Raw genomic sequence first — 23,298 nt, 5'->3', positions numbered from 1 at the left:
TTGGTAGAGCAGCCAGTGTTCTTAACCACTGAGCCATCTCTCCACTTCCTGATAATGAATTTTTTAATTTTTTTTAAATCTCTATGGTCAATTAAATTCAACTGAAAGTTGACACTCAGTAAGGTCATCTTACCATAGGGAAGCCTGCATACTTGTGTTTACCATAACTCTTCACAATAGCCACATTATGGAATCTGCCGAAGTGACAATCGATAGATGAATGGATAAAGAAAATGTGCTACAGAGGCTACAGCAATGTCTCAATGGTTAAGAGCACTGGTTGCTCTTCCAGACAATTTGGGTTTAAACACACATAGTGTAAATACATGCAGACAAAACATCCATACATATAAAATAAAAATAAATCTATTTAAACAAATTTTATCTACTTATAAACAAATCAACAACTGTGTGAAATATGTACAATATAATGCTAGCCTTTAAAAAAGAAGAAATTATGACATAGTCTATACCACTGATGAACCTTGAAGACAGTATGTTGATAAAATAAACCAGACACAAAGAGACACAATGCATGATTTCACTTCTCTAGGGTACCACTGTAGTCAATTCATAGACACAGAAAGCAAAATGAAGTTGCTTGGAGTGAGGAAAAGGAGAAGGGGAGAGTTGTTAGGGACGTGGAGGTTCAGTTTTACAAGTAGAAACATTCTAGATCAGCTGAACAAGATGAATGTGATTGAGATCCTGTCTCAAAATTGAAAGGTTAAGATGATAAACTTGCGGTGCGCGCACGTGTGGCAGTGGTAGTGATCGAACCCAGGCATTGAACAGGTTAAGCATTCTACCACTGAGCTTGCAGCTCCAGCCCTTCATATTCTGGGACAAGGTCTTGCTTTATAACTTAGATCCTTTAGCTGTAGATCCCCTAAACTCCATCTTATGAATGCTGGGATTATAGAATGTGCTGCCATACCCCATCTGCTTTGCATTTAGTTTGTTTTTTTAATAAAAAAATAAAACTGAGGTTAAGAGGAAATACAGGTAATGGCATTTCATTTGTATTCTGATAAAGCTTGCCTAAAGATCAGAGAGTAAAACAGCCCCACTGATCAGCCTTACAGACCAGGCAGTGGTAACATACACCTTTAATGCCAGTAGCCATACTAGTTGCCATAGAAACTGGTTGGTACATGCCTTTAATCCCATATGTAGAGAAGATTATAAAACGGGAGGATCTCACACACAGTCTCATTCTGAGATTCCTGGAAGCAGAATCGCCATTTTGGACTGAGACAGAGGTAAGAGCCAGTGGCTGGCTGCTTTACTTTTCGGATCTTCAGGTTGAATCCCATTTTCTCTCTGAGTTTTTAACTGTGCTTCAAATACAAGTACAGTGTAAAAGAGTATTTTCTTGACTTGTATTTCTACTTAAAAAGTATTTATTTCCTCATGTACACTATGCTATGCCAAGATACCCAGAAGCTGACAGGATTCCAAGCCTCCCTAGCTCTGGTAGTGCTGAATGGCATGCACCCCAGGAAAGAAAGGGCAGGAAGACACTAATTGTTTTGGAGTCGTGCTGAGGTCCTGCCCAACTGACAAGACAGCAGTTAAAATCTATCCTGTGGCAGGCATTACATGTTACGGCTTACAGTACCCAACATTTACCTCCTGTGATCATGAAAATGAGCACATTAATAAGTGCATATTATCATCAGATAATACATATCAACAATTATGAGATAATTATGAGGTTTATATAAATACTTTGTACTTGTCTTCCAATAGAGAAGTCCACATTCTAGAAAATAGCATCATGGGACCATGGGGGAGAATGCACTATTTAGTGTCAGTAAATACTGTTTTCCAAACTGGCTCAATCTAGGCTCTCAATAGGAGAATATTAGAAACATAAATCACCAGTACCTTTTTGATGCTAGGTATTATCAGTCTTTAATTTAATTAATTTAACCCAGGTGGTATCCTGCGGTTTTAGACAGCCTTTCTCTGGTGGCTAACCCTGTGAGTCTCTTCATGAATTACTGGTTATATGGGTCTCACCTTCTGAAGTTCCTAACTGACCCAATCATCAGGCCATGCTGGCTTCTTGTTTTTTTTATTGTTGTTGTTAAGAGTTTTGAATAGAAACACGTCTTTGGTTGTCTTGTTTTAAATAAATAACCACTAGATAACAGTATATCAGACCTGTGTTAGTTAATTTTGTTAGCAAATAGTATCACTGCTGACGGCTGTGAGCAGAGTGGGGCCTGGACAGGAACTTGACACCTGTCATTCATACAAGCACTAAGCAGCTCGGGGAATAAATTTTCTAAAGACACCTATTGCTAGTCAGTGGTTTAGGGGATCTCATTAGATTCTATTTTGTCAGAAAGAATGGTGCCGGGATGGTTTTGTAATTAAAAACTAAAAGTAGTTCAAACTTTTATAGCAGAAATGTGATGGCTGAAGCTTAATAACAATGGTGTTTGGAACTTAGGAAGCTGACCTCTCCATTTGGCTGAAATGAGCCATTCTTGTGCTCTTTAAAGTAGCTACTCTTGCTTAACTAAGCCCAATTTTGCTTCTATTATCTACTTCCACTGCCAAGTCCCTTGGCATTAAGCTGGCTCCACTCTAGTTGCCAAGGGTTTGATGAGCAAATTGCATTTCCCTGCCAGAGATTGGTTCAGTACTGAGTGTAGATTGTTTTTGAAGGACTAAAGAGATGTTTTTAGAAGGACTCTGAGACAATAGGGGGATTCTTTCTTGCAGGGGGAGGGTAATGTGTTTGCATGTGTGTGTCAGAGGAAAATCTTGAGTGTTGTTCCTTAGATACTGTCTACCTTGTTTACTTTATTTTATTTTTTTAAGACACAACCTCTTATTGGCTCGAGTTTTACGAATTTAGTTGGACTAGCTGGCCAGCAAGCTACATGGAGCCATCCATCTCTGCCTCCTGTTGGGGCAGCTGACCAATCCCTGCTTTCAGGGGCGTGGCTGCTCCAGGGGAGAAAGATACCTTTAAAAAGAACCGGGTTGGCCGGGCGGTGGTGGCGCACGCCTTTAATCCCAGCACTCGGGAGGCAGAGGCAGGCGGATCTCTGTGAGTTCGAGGCCAGCCTGGTCTACAAGAGCTAGTTCCAGGACAGGCTCCAAAGCCACAGAGAAACCCTGTCTCGAAAAACCAAAAAAAAAAAAAAAAGAACCGGGTTGGGGATAGACGGCCCTGTTTTTTTTCCCCGCTTGACTCTCTGCATCGCTGGAACTTTGGTTCTCCTTTTATTAAAACTGATTTATTCTAAAAGGACTATTTTTGGTTATTTCCAAATTCCTCCGACTGCCGCTACAGCCTCCTTATGGCTGGGGTTACAAGCATGCAGCACTGGGTCTGGACTTTTTACATAGGTTTTGGGGATGGGTTCCATATCTAATGCCTGCACCTCAAGCATTGCTCCCCCTAAGGCAATAGTTCTCAACCTTCCTAATGCTGTGACCCTTTAACACAATTCCTCATGCTGTAATGACCCCAACCATAAAATTATTGCTACTTCATAACTGTAATTTTGCTACTGTTACATACCACAATATAAATATCTGACATGCAGGATATCTGATATGTGACTCCTATAAAACAGTGCTTTGGCCCTGAGGCCGCGACCCACAGGTTGAGAACTACTGCACTGAGCCATCTCCCCAGTCCTGCAGCAGGATCTTTTTTTAAAAACACTTTTCAAAGTTTCCAAAGAGGAGCTGCCTGCTCCTTTGAGCAATGAGAAAGTAAGACTATGAGCCTAAATACTGAGATGTGTAGGTGTGTGGCCCCATGTCCTTCTGCACTAAGCAGAAAGTCAAACCTCAAAAGAAGAGGACAGAGCCCAAAGAATCACAGGACAGTTGGTGGGAGACACTGGTCTGAGAAATGGAGGAGTTTTGGACGCATATTTATGAGTGTGCACCAGTTAGGAGGCATCCCAAGAACATAAGACAGTGTTTGAACCAAGAGGGGTAGTTTTCTCACGTAACCAGAAGTTAGACAGGAAAAGCACAACTGCTCATCTTTCTGTGACAGCATCTGTCTTTGTGTATGCCATCACACTTATCCTCTTGAGGATGACGAAGATCACTGAAACTCCAGGCATTATCCTAAAGGCAGGAAGAGGGGGACAAGAAGAGCTACCTGGCTCTGTCACCATTCAATGCTTGTAAATGAGTAGAACTTTCCCAGAGTCCCCTAGGTAGACCTCCTGAGTCCCACTGGTGGAAATGGGAGCAGAGGTAGGGAGGAGGTCAGTATCTGGCTCTCTAATGGCAGCTATTCAAATAGAAGCTTGACAGGAGCTGTAGGGTTTCCAACAGCAACATGTCTCCAAATAAGCCAATGTCCTCACTGCCTAGCTATTTCTTATAGTTAATAGCACAGTGGCTTTGCTCTGACTACTGCCATTCTATCTAGCTTCCATGCTGTTCTAAGAACAGCTTGTCCAATATGGCACCACTAGCCAAATATAGATACTGACACTTCAAGTTGAATAAAATACAATCAAAGCACCCATTATATTTAATATGTATTTTTATATGAGATGAGTGTTTGCATGTTCATATGAGCCTGGAGCCCAAGATCAGAAAAAAAGTATTGGATTCCCTGGGACTGGAATTAAAGGTGGATATGAGTTGTCATGTGGGTGCTAGGAATCTAACCCAGGTCCTCTGCTAGAGCAACAAGCACTCTTAATGTCTGGGCCATCTCTCCAGCATGAAGTTCCCATTCTCCAATTACCCTAACCACATCTCAAATGTTCCATGGCTACAGCTTTTTTTTAAGAGTGGTTCTAAACTGTTTCCATCATAGCAAAAAGTTCTACTGGGGAATGAATGCAGTTATAGGCAAAACTGTAGGAGAAACATCAAAATATTGTTTTACTCAGTGAAAAATTTAGTCTCCACCCCCTGCATGACCAATGTATGAACATCCAGGGCTGGATATCTCTGTGGTCTCTGACCTTCCTGTTGCCATCCTGAGCATCATGCTTCTTTCCGTTCTCACCATACCTTAATGTACAACAAGTAATACCTGTGATCACGGGCTAAGTTCTCTTGGAACCACTAGAACCATAGTTGGAATAAATGCGGGGTCCTAGGTTGTGCTGAGCACACTTAGCCCACAGCTCCTAGATGCCCTCTCTGTACCCAGAGCATGACAGCTAGAAGTCATTTTCTACTCCACAGCTTCTCCAAACTACTAAGTTTCTGTTCTACCTAATTCCCTTTAAAAGATGAGCAATGACTGGCAAACCAAACTGCAACTCAATAAAACCACTGTTGACATTGCAAAGCAAACATGAAGAAAATGTTCTGACATGATTTCATGAAATGTTTGTTTGTTTGTTTGTGAGTAGAATGGGAAAAGGCCTAACATTTTACTGGTTTGTTCCGGACGTGGCTTGTTGCTGTGCAGAATTTTCAATACAGTCAATTTTTAGATCATAAATGTCCCTGACACTCAGACTAGGACTTGACTCACCTCAGACTGACTCACTCTTGTCCCTTGGCTAAGCAGTACTTCAAAATATGGTTTTCATTAAATTTCAGATTACAAATGGAACAGCTCACCCTGTGAGAAAAGCAAAAGCAGGACTCCTAGGGAGGTTAATTAACTTGACACTGCTGTATGACTTGGTGTTTACAAGCTGAAATTAACAGACGACTAAAATAACTTGTATCTGTCAGCCCGGGGAAAGAGATTTTGAAAGAAAAACTAGAATAACAATATACTAAATTTAGTAAGCATATGCATGTAATTCTTATAGAAACTCTTAAAGAGAATCTTTATGAAATATCTATGAACACCCTTAAGTTTACAAGACTGATTTATAGGAAAAGTAAAATAAATTTTACTCACCTATTACAGTTTAGACTTTTACAAATACCCTGCATTTCTGCCTGTGAAAATTTGTGATTATAAAATGTCAGATAATTTTATTAATGATTATAATTCAACAAAATTTGGTTTAAAATTTAATTACACTTATTTATCTATGGTGGGCTGTGCTTTGGCGCATGCATGGAGGTCAGAGGACAACTTGCAAGAGTTGGTTTCTTCTTTTACCACGTGCTTCCAGTGACAAACTCATCAAGTTTGACAGTGCCCTTACCTTCTGAGTCATCTCCCAAACCCCAATAGATTTTTTAACTTTTACAAAGATGTATAAAGAAATTAATGAAATATATCTCAAGTCCATCTAAGAGGTTAAATAAGCCAGAGTAGCTAAGGTATTCTTAATAGAAGAAATGCTAAGTGAAAAATATTCTTTAGCATTTTAAAATGTATTTGTAGAAACTTACCTACATCTTTTGAAGTGGTGCTAACATGTAAAAGAATAAGCATGTGAATAGAACAGCACACAATATTCAGAAATAAATATATGACATCACATAATTCCCTGTGGGTAAAGGTAGCTTTTAAATAAACTGAGGAGTGAATCATGACTTGGGAGAGCCTGGAAAAGAAATCCCCTTCACACTCTGTGGTAGGCCAAATAATGGGTGCTCCAAAGATGTCCACCCCCTTGTCACCAGACCAGCACCTGTGACTACACCACACAGCCAAAGAAACTTTATAGATCTATTTTTGTGCACATTAAGACAGGAATATTACCTGCACATGTGGATGAGCCCTATCTAGTCACAAGTTCTGCAAAAGCAGAGAACTCTGTAGCTGCAGTAGTAGAGACAGAGTGCAGCTTGAAGCCTGAAAGGGCTGGCCCCACTACGGCAGGCCTCGAAGGTGAATGACCACAGGAAATAGATTCCCAGGGACTGAAGAGATGGTTCAGTGGTTAAGGGCAATGTCTGCTCTTGCAGATTCAGTTCCCAGAACCAACATAGTATCTCATAACCATCTGTCTGTAACTCTGGATTCCAGGGAAACCTGGTGACCTGTTCTGGACTCCATGGCACTAACCACGGCACAGACCAATACTCATACCCAGAATTTTTTAATAGAGTAATGAAACAGCCTGCCATATGATAAGAAGAACATGGAAGCTTAGGTCTATGGCCACAAGGAGTAAAAAGATGCTGCCAACAAAGTGATGGGGTTCAGAAAAAGCTGAGTAAGCTTTCTAGAAGGAGGAAGGCCGGCTACACAGGTGTACAAATTTGCTAAAGTCCCTTCAGTCAGTATCCGTAACTGCATCAGTTGTCCCATCTTTTTAGATTGTCTTCAGTGCTCAGGAGACATCTGTTGATATCGAGGTGATGCATACATACAGCTTCAATCTGGGACCTACCTCAATGCCCAACAAGGAGCGTTTGTTTCACAAACTAAAGAATAGTCCCCGACAAAAGTCACTTAGAGTAGAAAAGGTTTCTTTTAGCTCACAGCTCACACTATATAGTCCACCATGGCAGGAAACTCGAGGCCCCAGGAACTCAGAGCAGCTGGCCACACTGCTCCCTTGGCACCCACCACAATAAGGAAACAGACAATGGTGAATGCACGCTGCTGCTCAGTTCCCTTTCTCCATTAACGCAGTCCGGGATCTCACCTGTGGACATGGTGCCACCCACAGTGGACAGATCTGCACCCTCAACTAACGTAACAAGATAATCCCCACAGGCATGCCCAGAGGCTCATCTCCCTGATTCTGTCCAGCTGACAGTTAACATTAGCTACCACACTCACCTCCCAACAACATACTATGCAATATGTTTTACAAAAATATTTTAGATATGTATGTGCTGATATGGAATCATTTTCAAAATAAATCTGAAGAAAGCAGATACAGAATACTGTGTATATTATGCTCCCTTTTCTGATAAAATAAGCAATACATAAATAATAAGTAGGCAACTGTTGGATAAGAATATAAAATATCGATCTCAGCGAGCCTCAGTCTCTGCTGCATCCCCCTTGCCTATCGCCATGGCCGCCTACAAGCTGGTCCTCATCCGGCACGGCGAGAGCGCCTGGAACCTGGAGAACCGTTTCAGCGGCTGGTACGACGCCGACCTGAGCCCGGCGGGCCACGAGGAGGCGAAGCGCGGCGGACAGGCGTTGCGAGATGCTGGCTATGAATTCGACATCTGCTTCACCTCCGTGCAGAAGAGAGCTATCCGGACCCTCTGGACAGTCCTGGATGCCATTGACCAGATGTGGCTGCCCGTGGTCAGGACCTGGCGCCTCAATGAGCGACATTATGGGGGTCTGACTGGTCTCAATAAAGCAGAACTGCTGCTAGCATGGGGAGGCACAGGTAAAGATCTGGAGGCGATCTTACGATGTGCCACCGCCGCCAATGGAGCCTGACCATCCCTTCTACAGCAACATCAGTAAGGATCGCAGGTACGCAGACCTTACCGAGGACCAGCTACCGTCCTGTGAGAGCCTGAAGGACACTATTGCCAGAGCACTGCCCTTCTGGAATGAAGAGATTGTCCCCCAGATCAAAGAGGGGAAGAGAGTCCTGATTGCGGCCCATGGCAACAGCCTTCGGGGGATCGTCAAGCATCTGGAGGGTCTCTCAGAAGAGGCCATCATGGAGCTGAACCTGCCAACTGGCATTCCCATTGTCTATGAATTGGACAAGAACTTGAAGCCGGTTAAACCTATGCAGTTCCTGGGAGATGAAGAGACCGTGCGGAAAGCCATGGAAGCTGTGGCCGCGCAGGGCAAGGCCAAGAAGTGAAGGCAAGCAGACAGGCTTCTACCCCAAGACCCTCCTCCCTGCCTGCCTCTGCCTCCTGCGCTCTTCCCAGCACCTGTCACTGACTCCATGTTTAGGATCTTAAGTTTAGGTTGTAGCTGCAGATGGGGACCCGTGGCTCCCATTTTGTTTTAGTATTTTATCCCCTGCACCAACTCCCTTCATAGAATTTAGTCAGAGTAACACCTCTAGGGTGCAGGTTCTTGGTCCACATCCAGGGACGGCTCCTCTTCCCAGGAGAGTTGAGAGGTAGTAATTAGTTTTCTTAGTCCTTTGTTTACAAGGGTCTGCTTTAGGAGGACAGGGAGGAACCATGCTGTGGCCTCTGACCAGTGAAAAGCTGCAGCCAAGTTTTGTCCCTGGAGTCCCTCCGGCACTCTTCCACAGTTAGGTAACTGGGGGCTGTAGTCATTCCAGTGGAAGGTGAAAGGAGCTTTCATTTAAAAGATGAACTATCTTCCTCTCTGACCCTAAAGGAGCTGCTGGCCCCAGAAGGTTGGGATCAATCCTGTCAAGTCTATGTGTTACATTTACTTTCACAAAAACAAAAGTACATATATATTTATCAGCACATAAGCCCCTGTGAAGTTTCTAGTGGTGATTGAAATAGTCTATGTGGTCACCAGAAAATAAGCCATTCCTCATATCAAGTGGGATAAACTCTTTGTCCTCAAGGGACAGGAGCATCTCTTACTGTGTGGTAGGATCCCTCTCCTTGTCTTGTGGAGGTGAAGTGCCCCTTGATCATGTCCAGGGTTTTGTCTTCGCTGTCTGAATCATGTTCCAGCTGCTTGACCCTACCATGTGGGTTCAGAACTTGTTTTGGGCATACTAAATCTTTTCCAGATCAGTATAATAAAGGAGTGATGTGCAATAGTTAAATAAAAATAAAAAAAAAGAATATAAAATATCCATTTGTTTATATAAACATAAATTCTGGCTCAGTCAGTAGAATGCCTGCAACACAAGCATGATAAACTAAGTTCAGACTCCCGACACCTCCATAAAAGAGCTGGGAACAGCACCACAGTGTCCGTAACCCTAGCAATGGGGAGCCGGAGACAGGTAGATCCCTAGACCTCACTGGTTAGAAAGTCCAGCTGAATAGTGAGTAGTGTTCAAGGAGACAGTGATCAAGGAAGACACACAATGTCAATTGCAGCCTCCAAAACATGTGCACATGTGCTCACACATACACATACCACAAAATTAACTAACTCAGAAGTAAAATTACTTAATCTTACTGGAAATGGGGGAAAAAGTAGAGGAAGGAGATTCATCTTCAAAACCTTTTTATGCTTTTACAGATTTCTGAATTACCAGAATCTACAACAGTTTTAGTGCAGGAAAAAAATAGGTAGTCTTCCCTCACAATTAGGGGACTCTAACCCCACTAAAAGCCAAAACCTAAGGAAAGTGACAGACATGAGTCCACAAAAACCACAGCTCCTGTTCATCAAGGGGCCATAAAGTAGCAGACGCACTGGGGTCAGCGGGATGTGGCAGTCACTCTCACTTACACTGGTGACCAGAGAAAGCATCAGTCGACAGAAACAGTCAGTGTTCACACAGGGAGCATGGCTTTCAGCTGCTGGGAATTTGTTCTTCAAATATGTTTTATTCACTGTGTGATTCCCTGTAAAAGCAAAACCATTCAAATGCAAAGTTCAACAGATAAATTTATGTAAAGTGTGGTACATCTTAAAGTAGAATGATACTAAGATATTTAAAAATAAGAGGTACATCTATATAAAGTGTAAAAACTGTCAAAATATGCCATTAAAGTTGAATAAAGCAAATTGAAGGGCAATTTGTACAGTAACTTATATAACAAGTGAGAGAACTTAAGGGTGTGTGTGTGTGTGTGTGTGTGTGTGTGTACAAGGACATTTAAGAAATAATAAAATGGGGCTGGAGAGGCTGATCCATGGTTAAGAGTTCATATTGCTCTTCCAAAGGACCTGAGCCCATTTCCCATCACCCACATTGGAACGTTCACAACCGCCTTCAAGTTCAACTCCAGGAAATCTGACACACTCTTCTGATTTCCACAGGCACTGCACTAATGTGCACATATTTACACATTCACACATACACATGCTCGCATAGTTAAAAATTAAATAAACTAATCAAAGTAGTGGTCTTCATGAAGGAGATCTAGCAATGGGGCGGGTGTTCCTGGACTGTGAGAAATCAAACTTCTGTTAAGACCCTCGTTCTTGCTGCTTTAGGAAGTGAATTGCCATCTTGCTAAATAAATCACAGAAAAGGCTTAATAAATGATGGCTAGACTCCAACTGCTACAGCCCACAAAGCCTTTGAATGTTCCCCAGACTGGCACTCTTTTCTGGTCACTATTTTTATGAGAGTAACCAAAGCAGCTGCAGGACAACAGGAAAATGTGCTGTATCACATTCCTACCTGACAGCCCCGTGCTAAAACAGTCTCAGCCATTTTCCAGGAAACATGACTGAAGAAAGTCAATACAGGAGACATACAGTTATTCCAATTTGACAGATCAAGAAACAGGCTTACACAAGAAGGATGCCTCCTTGAAGGGCACAAGCTCAAGTCTAAAACCAAAATTTGCTCTCAGGATCTCCCGGCAAGACAAGAAATACAAAGAGCGACAGAAACAAGAAAAACATAAACAATGAATTTCAATGTTAAATGCAAATCCTCAAAAAAAAAAACAACCCAAACAAACAGAGAAAATACACATCCATACCTATTTCAAGACAACCAAGGAAGTCAGGCATGGGCCAGGTAACACGGTATGTTCATCCACACTCCCACAGACACACAATGCTGATTCCCAGAGCCCTTACAGTTTACACACAGGCTGGCGTGGTATAAACTATCAATGTCTGGACGACGACTCCTAAAAAACAGCTGGTGCTATATCCTCGAATCTTCTCTCTCCCTCCGGACGCCTCTCATCCTGCCTGCCTGAACTCCTCTTCCCCATCTAGACACGGCTTAAAACTGACTTCCAGTTTTTCTTCTCATGAGGGCTGAGAGCTACAATCTGAGAGCTTGCTCACATCTCCACTCATCTCTTCCAACAGGTCTGCCCAGCAGGACGTATGTTCTGTCACTATTAGCAAAGCTTATCAATTTATACTCTTATTAGCTCAAACCAGAGCCATCAAGTATTTCTGAGGATCAGAACTAACTCAAATCAAACATAAGTTTAGAACAAGTAAAAAGAAATATGTCAGTGCAATACTAGTCAGTGTGCTAAGGCTTACATGGGCTCTGGTTATTAGCAATGTGTGTGCCCCCCAGGCAGGGTGGGCCCTGAGGGTCAGAGAAGGAACTGGTTCAGGGTTGACCAAAGTTACAAGTTCACTTCACAGTGAATATAATATCATGTCTGCACATTCTGTGGGCAAGAAACTACAAATAGTCCAGCACGCATGCATGCGCTCTCTCTCTCTCTCTCTCTCTCTCTCTCTCTCTCTCTCTCTCTCACACACACACACACACACACACACAAACACATACATGCATACAAAGTGCTAATAGTTTGTGTTTGAATTAACTTTTGATCTAGATGTCAATCATGAAAATCCTCCCCTAATATAGAGAGAATAATGAGTAAACACGAACCACAGAAACATAGCCAAAGACCTGATCAGAGGAGTAAGACTAAACTTTGGCATGATTGGAAGCCTTTGTTCCCCTTCTCACAATAATCTGCAGGCTAAAGATGAGGTGGAAGACAAATCTTTGAATGGTGACTCACTGTCTTCGCAGACTGCGGCTTTCTGAACAAAGTGCAATGTAAAGATCAGTTCCTGTGGTCAGAGAAATGGCTCAGTGGGTAGACACTTGCCACCAAGCCTGGCACCTGAGTTTGATCCCTTGGACCCACCCAAATAGTGGAGACAGAAAACCAACTCCAGCGAGTTATCATCTGACCTTCATTCATGTTATGGCACATGTGTACCACACACATACACACATACACTCACACACGCACGCACACATACACACACACAATATATATATATATATATATATATATATACACATATATACGTATATATGTATGTATGTGTATATATATATGTGTGTGTGTGTGTGTGTGTGTGTATATATATATATATATATATATATATATATATATATATTCCTGGGTTTTGTTTATGTGATGAGTGGCATGGACATTTGCAAAGGAGAGGGCCCTGGAAAGATGCTGGACCACGAAGGAGAAACCCACCCTTGCTTACCCCGGTTATATTCAAGTTGCTGAACATTCTTATCAATGAATCAAGATGGCCAGGTAATTCTCTGTGTTTGCTGTATTGCGCATCCTTAATCTTGTTTCCTCCCAACTCTCCTTGTTTCTCAGCTTAGAAATCCTGTCCACTCTCAGTGCTGCCCTCAAGGACAGGAAAACCCAGTGCTGAGCAAATCAAGAGTCTACATAAATGGTACTTGACCTTCAAATGCTGATGCTGATAAACTCAGATTTGCCTTGAGTACAAGACACACAGTCCCACCAGCTTACTGGGTTCATGGAGTTTAGTTAAGCAGACTATGGTGAGTGCAGAGTAGGCCACATCTAGGCAAAGGATGGAGCTAATTCAGGCAAACTGAGCCCAGGGCATCATAGGTAAAGGTTATTTTTCCAGATTTTTAACAAAAGAAGGAAACAAGGTCATATTCATTTCATACACTATGAGAACAAGAAAAATGTCCAGTCAAGGAAAATGGTCAAGTGCCATAGCTATCAAAAGAACACAATTCTTGGTTTCTACACAGTGACATCATTTCTCAATTACAGAAGTACCTGTTTATCTAGTGCAAGGCTCTTTTTTTTCAACACTTGTCCCAGCTCTGTCTCCACTGTTGATCTCTGGTTATAACTTAAAAGCATTATCTTTGCTAAGTGTGTGTGTGTGTGTGTGTGTGTGTGCGTGCCAATCTTTTTTTTTTTTTTTTTTTTTTTGGTTTTTCGAGACAGGGTTTCCCTGTAGTTTCTAGAGCCTGTCCTGGAACTAGCTCTTGTAGACCAGGCTGGCCTCGAACTCAGAGATCCGCCTGCCTCTGCCTCCCGAGTGCTGGGATTAAAGGCGTGCGCCACCACCGCCCGGCGTGTGTGCCAATCTTGCATGTAAAAATTTCTTAAAACGTTCTGCACTCTTAAGGAAACCTGCTGGGAAAGTAGTCTTTCTGAAGCTAGAGCATTGACTTTTCATCTCCACTTCTCCATCTAAAAAAGCAGAGGGATCAGATGTTCCTCGTTAATTTTTTTAAAAAAAATGGCCAGTGAAAGAAAATTAATTTAAACATATGTAGTATAAAAGTACATCCACACAAATAAGCTATAAATAAGTTTTATGTATGATATAACTCATTACACATAGTAGAGCACTGTATTAGAAAGTTATGGTCATATGCACGTTTCAGAATTATCAAGTAAATATTGGGAAAAGAGGAAAACACTAAGCGGGGCCAGAAGTCAGCCTTCAAGCTCCACTTCAGTCCTCAAGTGTCCTCAGAATCTCTCTGCTGCCCTCAAACAGAACACCCGCAGGCTTGGTCTTCACAGCTAGGAGAAATTTCATCCCAAGAAGCAATAATAAAATAATAAGACAGCACAGACCACAGAAATGGGTCTTTGATAGCAACATCGGGAAACGAGAACCAACCAGCAAAATGAAGTTTTAAGAGTTGCACGGGAACAAGGTCTGTTTGTCGTGGTTGGGAAGTTAAGAGAACAGGTGTTTAATATAGACGCACCCATAACTAGTTATCAACGCCTTCATTATAAAATGACTGTGGTTCTGTTAATGAATCATGACCAGCTTTTTAAAAGGTCAAATACACTTGAAAAATCAAAAAAAAGTCTAAATATAAGTATCATTGTAAAAAAATTACTGTACTGAAGCTCTTGGCTCTATCTTAAGCTCATCTAAGCATTGCAGGCTGATGGAAATGACTCTGTGCAGTAGGCCCTGGATTTATAAAAATAGACTTAAAAGCCCACAGGCCTGTGGTAGTGAGACCCAGTTCTGAGTGGACATGCCACATACACTCACCCCCATCGCTATCTCTTCTAAAGGATTTAAACGCCCACAAAAGATACTTGGACTCAAGAACCCAACCTGGAAACCTGAGGGTAAGATGGGAGCTGAGAAACTGACTTACATGACATGGTACATAAGAATTTGGGTTAACAAATAATGTATCATACTCCAAAGATGGTAGAAAAGCACCAGAGATCACAGGGGTAGAGAAAAGACATCTGAGAAGTGTGGCTGAGCAGAGGGGCAGCACAGCAGGAAGGGACAAGCCTCACAGGGCTCCAGCTGCATGGTGCCCTACAGAAGACAGGCAGCAAAGGGTTTATCTGGAAAGTGAACCAGGCAACACGGATGCCACAGTACTGACAGTTCTACCTACAGGACAGGCCCAGTTCATGCATGAGAAAGTCAGTAACATGGGAGAGAAAGCATCAATCAAGCATGGAAAACATAGCGATGAAATTGGCATTTTGAGAAAAAATTAAAATGTTAAAAATGTGGGGCTGGATATGGCTCAGGTGTTAGGAGCACTGGCTGTTCTTGCAGAGGGTCCCAGCACCTATGTAGTGAATCATAACCATCAGTAACTCCCGTTCATGGGAATCTGATGCCCTCTCTGACCTTTGTTGGCACCAGGTACACACATGATACATACATGCAGAAAAAAGTCATACACATAAAATTAAAATAAATAAAACTAAATCTTAAAAAAGTAAATGTTAGAAATTAAATTTCACTCAATTTTGTATTAAGTAGAAATAGTCACCAATAGACTAAAAGAGACAAACAGGAGAATATCAGGGATGGGAGACAAGGTCTGGGTTATGCAGTATTCAGACAGAAAGAGAAGGAAAAGCACACAAGCATGACCACAATGCCAAAGAACACACAGAACATTCAATATACCAAGTAAATAGAAGCCATAAACATGCTAGTGTGAATATTCTGACATCAAATAAAGTAGACTACAAGACATAATTGGTCTGAGAGATAAAGGCCATAGCATAAGGAGGAAATAATTCATCAAGATAACAGAATAACTGTAAATATAGTGAGCCCCAAACACTGGGCTTCCAATTTCATAAGACAAATACTAACAGACTTAAAAGAGATAAGAACTCACATTAATAAAATTAGAGTTATAGAGGAACATATTTATAGCAGAAACCAACGAAATTCAAAGGGTCAACAGGAGAGACTTTAAAGTCTTCAACTCCAAAAGACTGAAAGTCTATACAAAATGGATAAATTCTTGGGGACAGACAGATGATTTAGCAAGATAAAAAAATTAAGAGAATATAAGCAACTGTGAAATATCTACAGTAATCAGTGAGATTCAAGCAATAACAAAGACCCCCCAGCAAAGGAAAATCCAAGACTGAACATATTTACTACTGAAGCTTCCCAAACCTTTAAAAGGCTAATACGCCAGTGCTCCTCAAACTGTTCCATAAAATGGAATGGGAAGAAACACTCCCACACTCATTCTATGAAGATAGAATTACCTGAATTACAAAAACTAGATAAAGATACCAAGAAAACTATGGACCAATTTCCCTGAAAAACATATATGCATACTTTATCAATAAAAAATGTTTGTAAATTGAGTCAATACTTCAAGAAAATGACCGTGTTGGTTTCATCCCAGAAATGCAAGGATGGTTCAACATACATAGACCAGTAAGCGTAATACAGCACATAACAAACCTAAGACCAGAAATCATAAGATTGTCTCAACCAATGCAGAAAACACTTCAGATAAAGTTCAGCATCCATTTATGATAAAAGACCCAAAGAAATAAGAACGAGCAGAGCATATAATAAAAGCTATTATGACACTATACTAAGTGAGGGGCTGGTTGAAAACAGTTTCTCTAAAATCTGGAATGAGAAAGGGATGTCCGTTCTTTCTGCTGTCGTTCAATATAGTGCTCAAAGTCTTAACTCAAGAGGTATGAAACAAGTAAGAGAAAAAGTCACAAGTGGGAAGGAAGAACCGTCTTATTCCTATTTGCAAAGAGCATCATCTTATACTCAAAAAACTCTGATACCTGACAATACCCTGGGCAAAGTAGGACACAAAATCAACACACAAAACTCAGTAGCTTTTCTACATAATAATAGTGAACATGCAAAGAAAGATACCAGGAAGGAGGAATCCATTCACAAAGCTTCAAAACTAAAAAATTAAATACCTAAGAACAAATCTAACCAAAACAGTAAAAGACCTTTACAACAAAATCTTTGAAACCCTGAAGAAAATACTAGACAATGAGAAGATCCCCCACGTTCACATAAGATAAGAGAATGTTGCTGTATTACTGAAAGCAGCCCATAGATTCAAGGCAACTCCCATCAAAGTTCCAGCATACTACACAGAAATTAAAAAAAAAAAAACTTCAAAGGTCTATATGAAGCACAAAAGACCCTGGAGAGCTAGAGCAATCATTAGGAGAATGAACAATGACATAAGGATTATCACAATACCTGAGTTGAAATAATATTACACAGCCAATGTAACAAAAACAATATACTGGCCCAAAACAGACACAGAGACCAACTTATTAGAATAGGAAACTCATAAATCAACGTACACGGTTATAGCCACCTAATTTTTGACAAACACGTCAAAATGTGCATTGGAAACAAAGGTTTCCCAAAGGTGCTGGGAAAACTGTATACTCACATGTAGATACATGAAACTAGATCACTAACAGATTAATGTAAGCCTGACACTCTGAAAGGCAAGACTTTCTGAGAAGAGCGTCAATATCTGGGGAAACAATTGCATTAAATGACAAACAGGATTGCATGACATTAAAATGCATCTGCCCAGCAAAGGAAACAATCAGCAGAGTGAAATGGGAGAAAATTCTCACAAATCATACAAATCTGATAAGGAATAGTATCTCTAGAAATCAGTAAAGAACTCCAAAATTTGAAATGTTTTCATTGTTTGTGTATGTGTTTTGTGTTTGTGTATGAATGTGCACAGCATGCATGATCAGTGCCTAAGGAGGCCAGAAGAGGGCATCAAAAAGCCATGAAACTGGAGTCACAGAAGAACTGCAAGTGACCATAAATATGGTGAATGCATTCAACATCTTAACCATCAGGAAAATGCAATCAAAGCCACATCGATATTCCATTTCATTCTGGTCAGAATGTGTATCATCGGGAAAATTCTTGTCAACAAATCTGGTAAGGCGATGGGTGGGTTAGAGGAACCTTTGCTACACTGTGGTGTCAGTGTAACCAGTGGGGCAACCACTGCAGAACTAGTGTGGAAGGTTCTCAAAAGACTAGAAAGAGAGCTTCCGTGTGACCTGGACACTCAGTGGTATCGGGCAGGAAGACAGCAAACCAGAGACCCTTGCAACATTCATGTCCTACTGCAGTCATTATGCACTATGGCCAAGCAGACCAGCCGAGACACTCACCAGAGAGGTGGATCAGTGCTACATACACACAAATGAGTTTTACTCATCCAGAAAGAGTCAAACGACATCATCTGCATGAAAATGATGGAACTTGGATCATCAAGTAAAACAAATTAGCCAGACTCAGAAAGGCAAATGTTGTTTTTCTCTCACATGTACAATCTAAATTTAACACCAACACACACACAACACACACACACACACACACACACTGAGCGTGAAGGCAGAAAGGGACTATTTGAGTAAATGGAAGGTGACTGATGGGGAGTGAATTTGGAGCAAAAAACACAATGATATATATGTATGAAAAACTCTTCCTGTGTGCACTAAAATTTCTTGAAATACTGAAGTAAAAATAGATTCTGTTAAATGTAAAAAAGACAAACACTGTATGATTTCTCATATGTAGAATATATATACATATATATGAATGAATGATATGAATGAAACTAGGGGGACATTTGAGGGGAGCAGAGACAATCAGGGGGAGCCAAGTACAGTAAATATTCATGTCATCATGAACTCATTATCTTGTACAGGTTTTTTTTTTAAAACAATTTTTTTAAAAGACACACACAAAAAGGAACTCATCCTGTAATCCTACAAAACAGACCTGATAGGAAAGAAAAAGAAAGAAAAAAAATTCTCATCCCTCTACAAGAAGGTACTTTCTAGAAAGCACCAAACAGGTTGTTCAACAAAAGACCATGCCAAAAAGGGTGATAGACTTTCCTCAAAACCAAAACGATGCCTGGCACGGGGAAAAGCTCAACGCTAGGCAGCTGGGGATAAATACTGGTGTAAGGGGCTTCTGGCCTCTTTAGGTCACCCTCTCCAGCTAAAGAAGCAGAGATTGGAACACTGATAATGGAGGTCCCCAGCCTGCAGATCTCACAGCCCTCTCTTCATTCTTTTTATATTTTCTATTTTACTGTTTTTCAAGTTGCACATCTCCCTATGAACTGTCCATAGCAGCAGGACAGAGAACCTCCCCCCCCCCCCCCCCCGGGAACAGAGGCAGGGGGGCCAGCGAGTCCCGCGCGGGCGCTGCGCTGCGGACGGGTAACGAGTTCGCAGGAGCCCCGAGGGCAAAGATTGTGGCTGAGGCCGGAGGCTGAGCCAGGCCGAGCCCGGCCGAGCAGGCTGAGGCCCGCGTTTCTTGCGGCAAAGCGCCCCGCGACTCGGGTGGGCCGGCCGCGGAAGGTGGGCCGTGGAGAGAGGCCGCAGGGATGGAGGACAGAGGCCTCCCCACTCCCAGGGCACAGCCCCGCGCCCCGTGCTCCCCGCCGATCCCGGGCTGCCATCCCCGCGCGGCTCCACGCACCTCGAGCCCGGCTGGAGCGCGAGGCGCGTCTGCCAGCAGGGTGGCACTGAGGCCCCCGGGGGGAGTCCCTGCAGGGAAAGCTCCGCTGGGCCGCACCGGCCTCGGCCGGGTCGCCGCGCGCGGGAAGGCCGCGGTCGTGGGGAAGGGAGGGGAGATGGTGGACGACCCCGAGGGGCCTCGGGGACTCGCTAGCCCGGCCAAGCCCCAGGCGCCCTCCACGCCACCAGCTACGCACCTGGCCGCGCGTGGGTCCCACATGGCGGGGGGTCTCCGGCGCCTCCTCGACAAGCGCGCAGGTGACAAGGAGGCCTCGCGTAGCGGGGCCAGGGCGAGGCGGGGAGCTGCTTCCCGCGGTTCGTGCGGGACGGGCTGGGGGAGAGCCGCGCAGGCCGAGTCCGCGCTCCCACGCGGCTGTGGGGGCCCGAGAGCCATCACGTGTCGCCTCGCGGCGGGAGAGGAAGGTGTCGCCTTTGCTCCGAGGAGCGTGTCCCGTCCCGCACCAGGGCGCGGGAGAAGCCCGCGGCGTGGAGGCCCGGTCTCCGGGGTCGTGAGCTTCGAGCCAGAAGTGCGGGCCCGCAGCGTGGGGCCCCGTCGCGAGCTGCGTCTCCTCGGAGGCCAGCGGCGGCCTGCGGTCATGGAAGCCATGGCTCCGCACGCACACCACGGCGGCGCGCGTCCCTCGGGCCTCCCGCGTCGTCCCCTCAGACGCCGACGTCGCACTCACCGCGCGCCCGACGCGCCCGCGCCGTCCCCGGAGGTCGGGAGCGGACCGGGCAGCAGAGCCCCGAGCTGAGCGACGCTTGTCGCCTCGCTCATGTCGAATTCCCTTCAGGCGGGGCGGGCGCCGTCCAGGCGCCTGGGAGAAGGACCGCAAGGTCGCTCCGAAGCGAGCGCTCAGGAACGGGGATATGCGCTCTGCCCCCGCCGGGTGGTCCTGGAGACTGAGGGGACCCGAGTCACGTTCCCACCCTCCGGGGGCCCCCGACCCAATCAGAGAGCGCGGCCCTGGCACGCCGCCTCCTGGTGGCGCCCAGGGCGCGTCGAGGGGCGGAGGGACACCGAACGCCTCGGTCCTCCCCAGCACGAGGCAGGCCTCCTCCTTCTGGTCTTAGCTCATTTCAGCCTCCCCAAACTGTGGCAGTCTTTCCTTCCCCCTTAAAACTCCTTGGGGGTGGCACCCAGTTGGGCCGATAGCCAAGCCGTTAGACTCCACAGAGTTAGCCTTCGGTCCTGGGCACATCCCTGGCACAGACACTGTGCTCCCGTAATTCCAAAATTCGTGGTATGTTTTAAAATACTGGGACCTGCCTCTTACTCTAATTTAATTGTTGTGGGGTACATCTCGAGGGTCCAATTTTAAAGCCCTCTAGGTGATTATACCATGAAGTAAGTTTTTGAGAAGCTTGCTGTTTCCAGAGATTGCTAGTCCTTTCATTTTAAAGAGACTTTATATATCCTTCCGAGCTCTAAGTAGCTCTAACACACACCTTTTATTCAACCTCATAATCTCCATTTCCAAAAGGCCTAGTGGGCTTCCTACTTCAGAGTCAGAGATTGCAGAGGCAGAGGCTAAAATGTGCCTCTCTACTTCTCCATCCATTTCCATAGCTTCTCTGACCCTTGTCACACTTTCCCCTCCAATATCTTTTGTTATACTCTTCAAAATTGTCACATAAGCAGATCTTGTTTTTTAAAATTATTATTTTTTAATTGTTATCAAAGTGAGATATTGGTACTGGGGCAGTCACCTACCATTAAGACTTTTAGTTGATGTTTTTTTTGTTTAACTGCTGTGCTCTTGTCTGTAAACATGTTTGATTACTACTTGTTGGGATTTTTCTTCCCAGTTTTATATGCTATCCCTATCTGGAATATATTTTGAGACTGCTTATTGAAAAACTTTTATCCTTGGTATTCTAGTTTGTCTGGGTATAAAATTCTGAATCATAAATCATTTTATTCCAGGGACTTCTAGCTTCCAGAATTATTGAAAATGCTAAAAACATTCTATTACCTGTTTTATTGTTTCTTTTCCTCGCCAATGTTTTGAAGTCACTGAATGCTTCGCAGAGACATGGACCCATTGGTCCCTTCCACCAGCTGCTGGTGTATTATTTCACTCTTGGCATTCAAGCTCCTGATTTAATTTGTTGACTATTTCTTCTCCATTTTCAGTATTTTCTCTTCTTGGATTACTCTATCATTCAGATATTGACTTCCGGGATTACCCCTGTGGTTCTGTACCTTAGTTATCAAATCACCATTGTCCTGGTTGACATTTTTGTTGTTTTTCTTCTCTAGTTTCTTTGTTGGCTTGTTTTTTCCAGACAGGGTCTCACTCTATAGGCTTGGATAGCCTAGAACTCACTGTGTAGACCAGGCTGGCCTTGAACTCATAGAGATCTGCCTGCCTCTGTCTCCCCAAGGGCTGGTAATACTCTAGCATATAATCAGTGACCTCAACTTTATTTTCCACTTCATCTTAATGACTATTTTTATATCAAACTTTTACTTTTTCAAGAGCTGTTTATCCTGGGGCATTGCTTTGTTGGCATGCCGCTTTGTTTGTATGGTTGCATAGTTTCCTTGCCTGACTTCACAGACTAATAGCCATTATTCCTTCTCCTGCAGACTCTGTTCCTCACATCTCCTTTATATTGGCATGCTTTGTTTTGTAATGTTTCCTGTGGCTTCTGAACCGTGTCTGTTGCCTATGATGAAGACAATCAGAGAGCAGGATGTCCATCAATAAAAGAGTTTGTAGCTTGGGGAGCTGCGAAGCTATACTGGAGTGAAGGGCATCTCCATGCAGCCCTGCAGGTTGGCAGTCAGGAAACATTAAGTGGCAAAAATCTAGGTGGAACTGTGTATAGTATGCTTTGTTTGAAGGGTATGATTGTTAATGTACTTTTAATCATGTGTACTGGGGTAGGGTGCAAGTGCTCACAGAAGCCAGAGTCTCTGGAGCTCGAGTGACGGGCAGATGGATGGGTTGTAAGCAGACCAGCATGGGTGCGGGGAGCCAAAATGACCCTCTGAGCAAGCAGTGCCACACTCCCTAACCACTGAGCAAACCTCAGCGGCCTCAGCACACTACTTCTGAAAGAAGGACAAGAAAACAAAGGTTGTGACGCATGGCTACTTTCAGAGAGCAGTGGAACAGCCAGGACGGAGGCAAGCGAGGCTTCCTTATAAACACCTTGTTTAATAATCTTAACTTTGGAAGCATGCAAACCCTTTAACATATTGAAAACTATATTTGAGTTATTTAAGTGTCTCTCAGCACTGAAAACAGAGATCAATGAACTTAACTGTTTGTCAAATAGCTTGACAATTGCCTTTTCCTTAAAGTGCTGACAAACACAAGCTCCTAAGAGACTGAAGCAGGAGGGTCACATGAGCTGACAAGTTTAGGGACCAGCCTGGTCAAATAGACCTCGTTTCAAAAATAAAATGAGGGCTGGAGAGATGGAGAGCACTGGGCTGCTCTTCTCAAAGGTCCTTAGTTCAGTTCTCAACAAACCACATGGTGGCTTACAACCTATTCTGGCCTGCAGGCATACATGCGAACAGAACACTGTATACATAATAAACTAAATAAAATATTTTTTAAAATGAAATAAATTTAAAAGAAGGCAACTTACATTACAATTTTTAATGCTTTGGGGACTATAATTCCTTAATACCCTCTGTACGCCAATATTTTATTTTATACGTTGAACAATAATCATCACAGCAAGGGTCTATCAGATTGCTAATAGAGTACCTGAAACAACTTAAAGGATAAGGATCCATGATTTTTATTTCCTCTATCTCATATTAAAAAAAAT

General features: G+C 43.2%; 1 protein-coding gene and 1 pseudogene across 1 annotated transcript in view; one reads left to right on the top strand and one right to left on the bottom strand.

Moving 5' to 3' along the window:
* Trank1 (tetratricopeptide repeat and ankyrin repeat containing 1) overlaps window positions 1-20,113 on the bottom strand; it is a 77,418-nt gene extending 57,305 nt beyond the window's left edge. The window contains exon 1 of the mRNA XM_038323109.1: window positions 19,704-20,113. Coding sequence (XP_038179037.1) covers window positions 19,704-20,113 — 410 coding nt within the window. The remainder of the gene's footprint in view (window positions 1-19,703) is intronic.
* Window positions 7,849-9,545, top strand: LOC119809893 (annotated as a pseudogene).
* Window positions 20,114-23,298: the final 3,185 nt, after the last annotated feature.

This window comes from Arvicola amphibius, chromosome 3 (assembly GCF_903992535.2).
Source record: "Arvicola amphibius chromosome 3, mArvAmp1.2, whole genome shotgun sequence".
Classification (NCBI taxonomy): Eukaryota; Metazoa; Chordata; class Mammalia; order Rodentia; family Cricetidae; genus Arvicola; species Arvicola amphibius.
The sequence above is the reverse complement of the archived record's forward strand: the minus strand, read 5'-3'. Positions and strand labels throughout refer to the sequence as shown.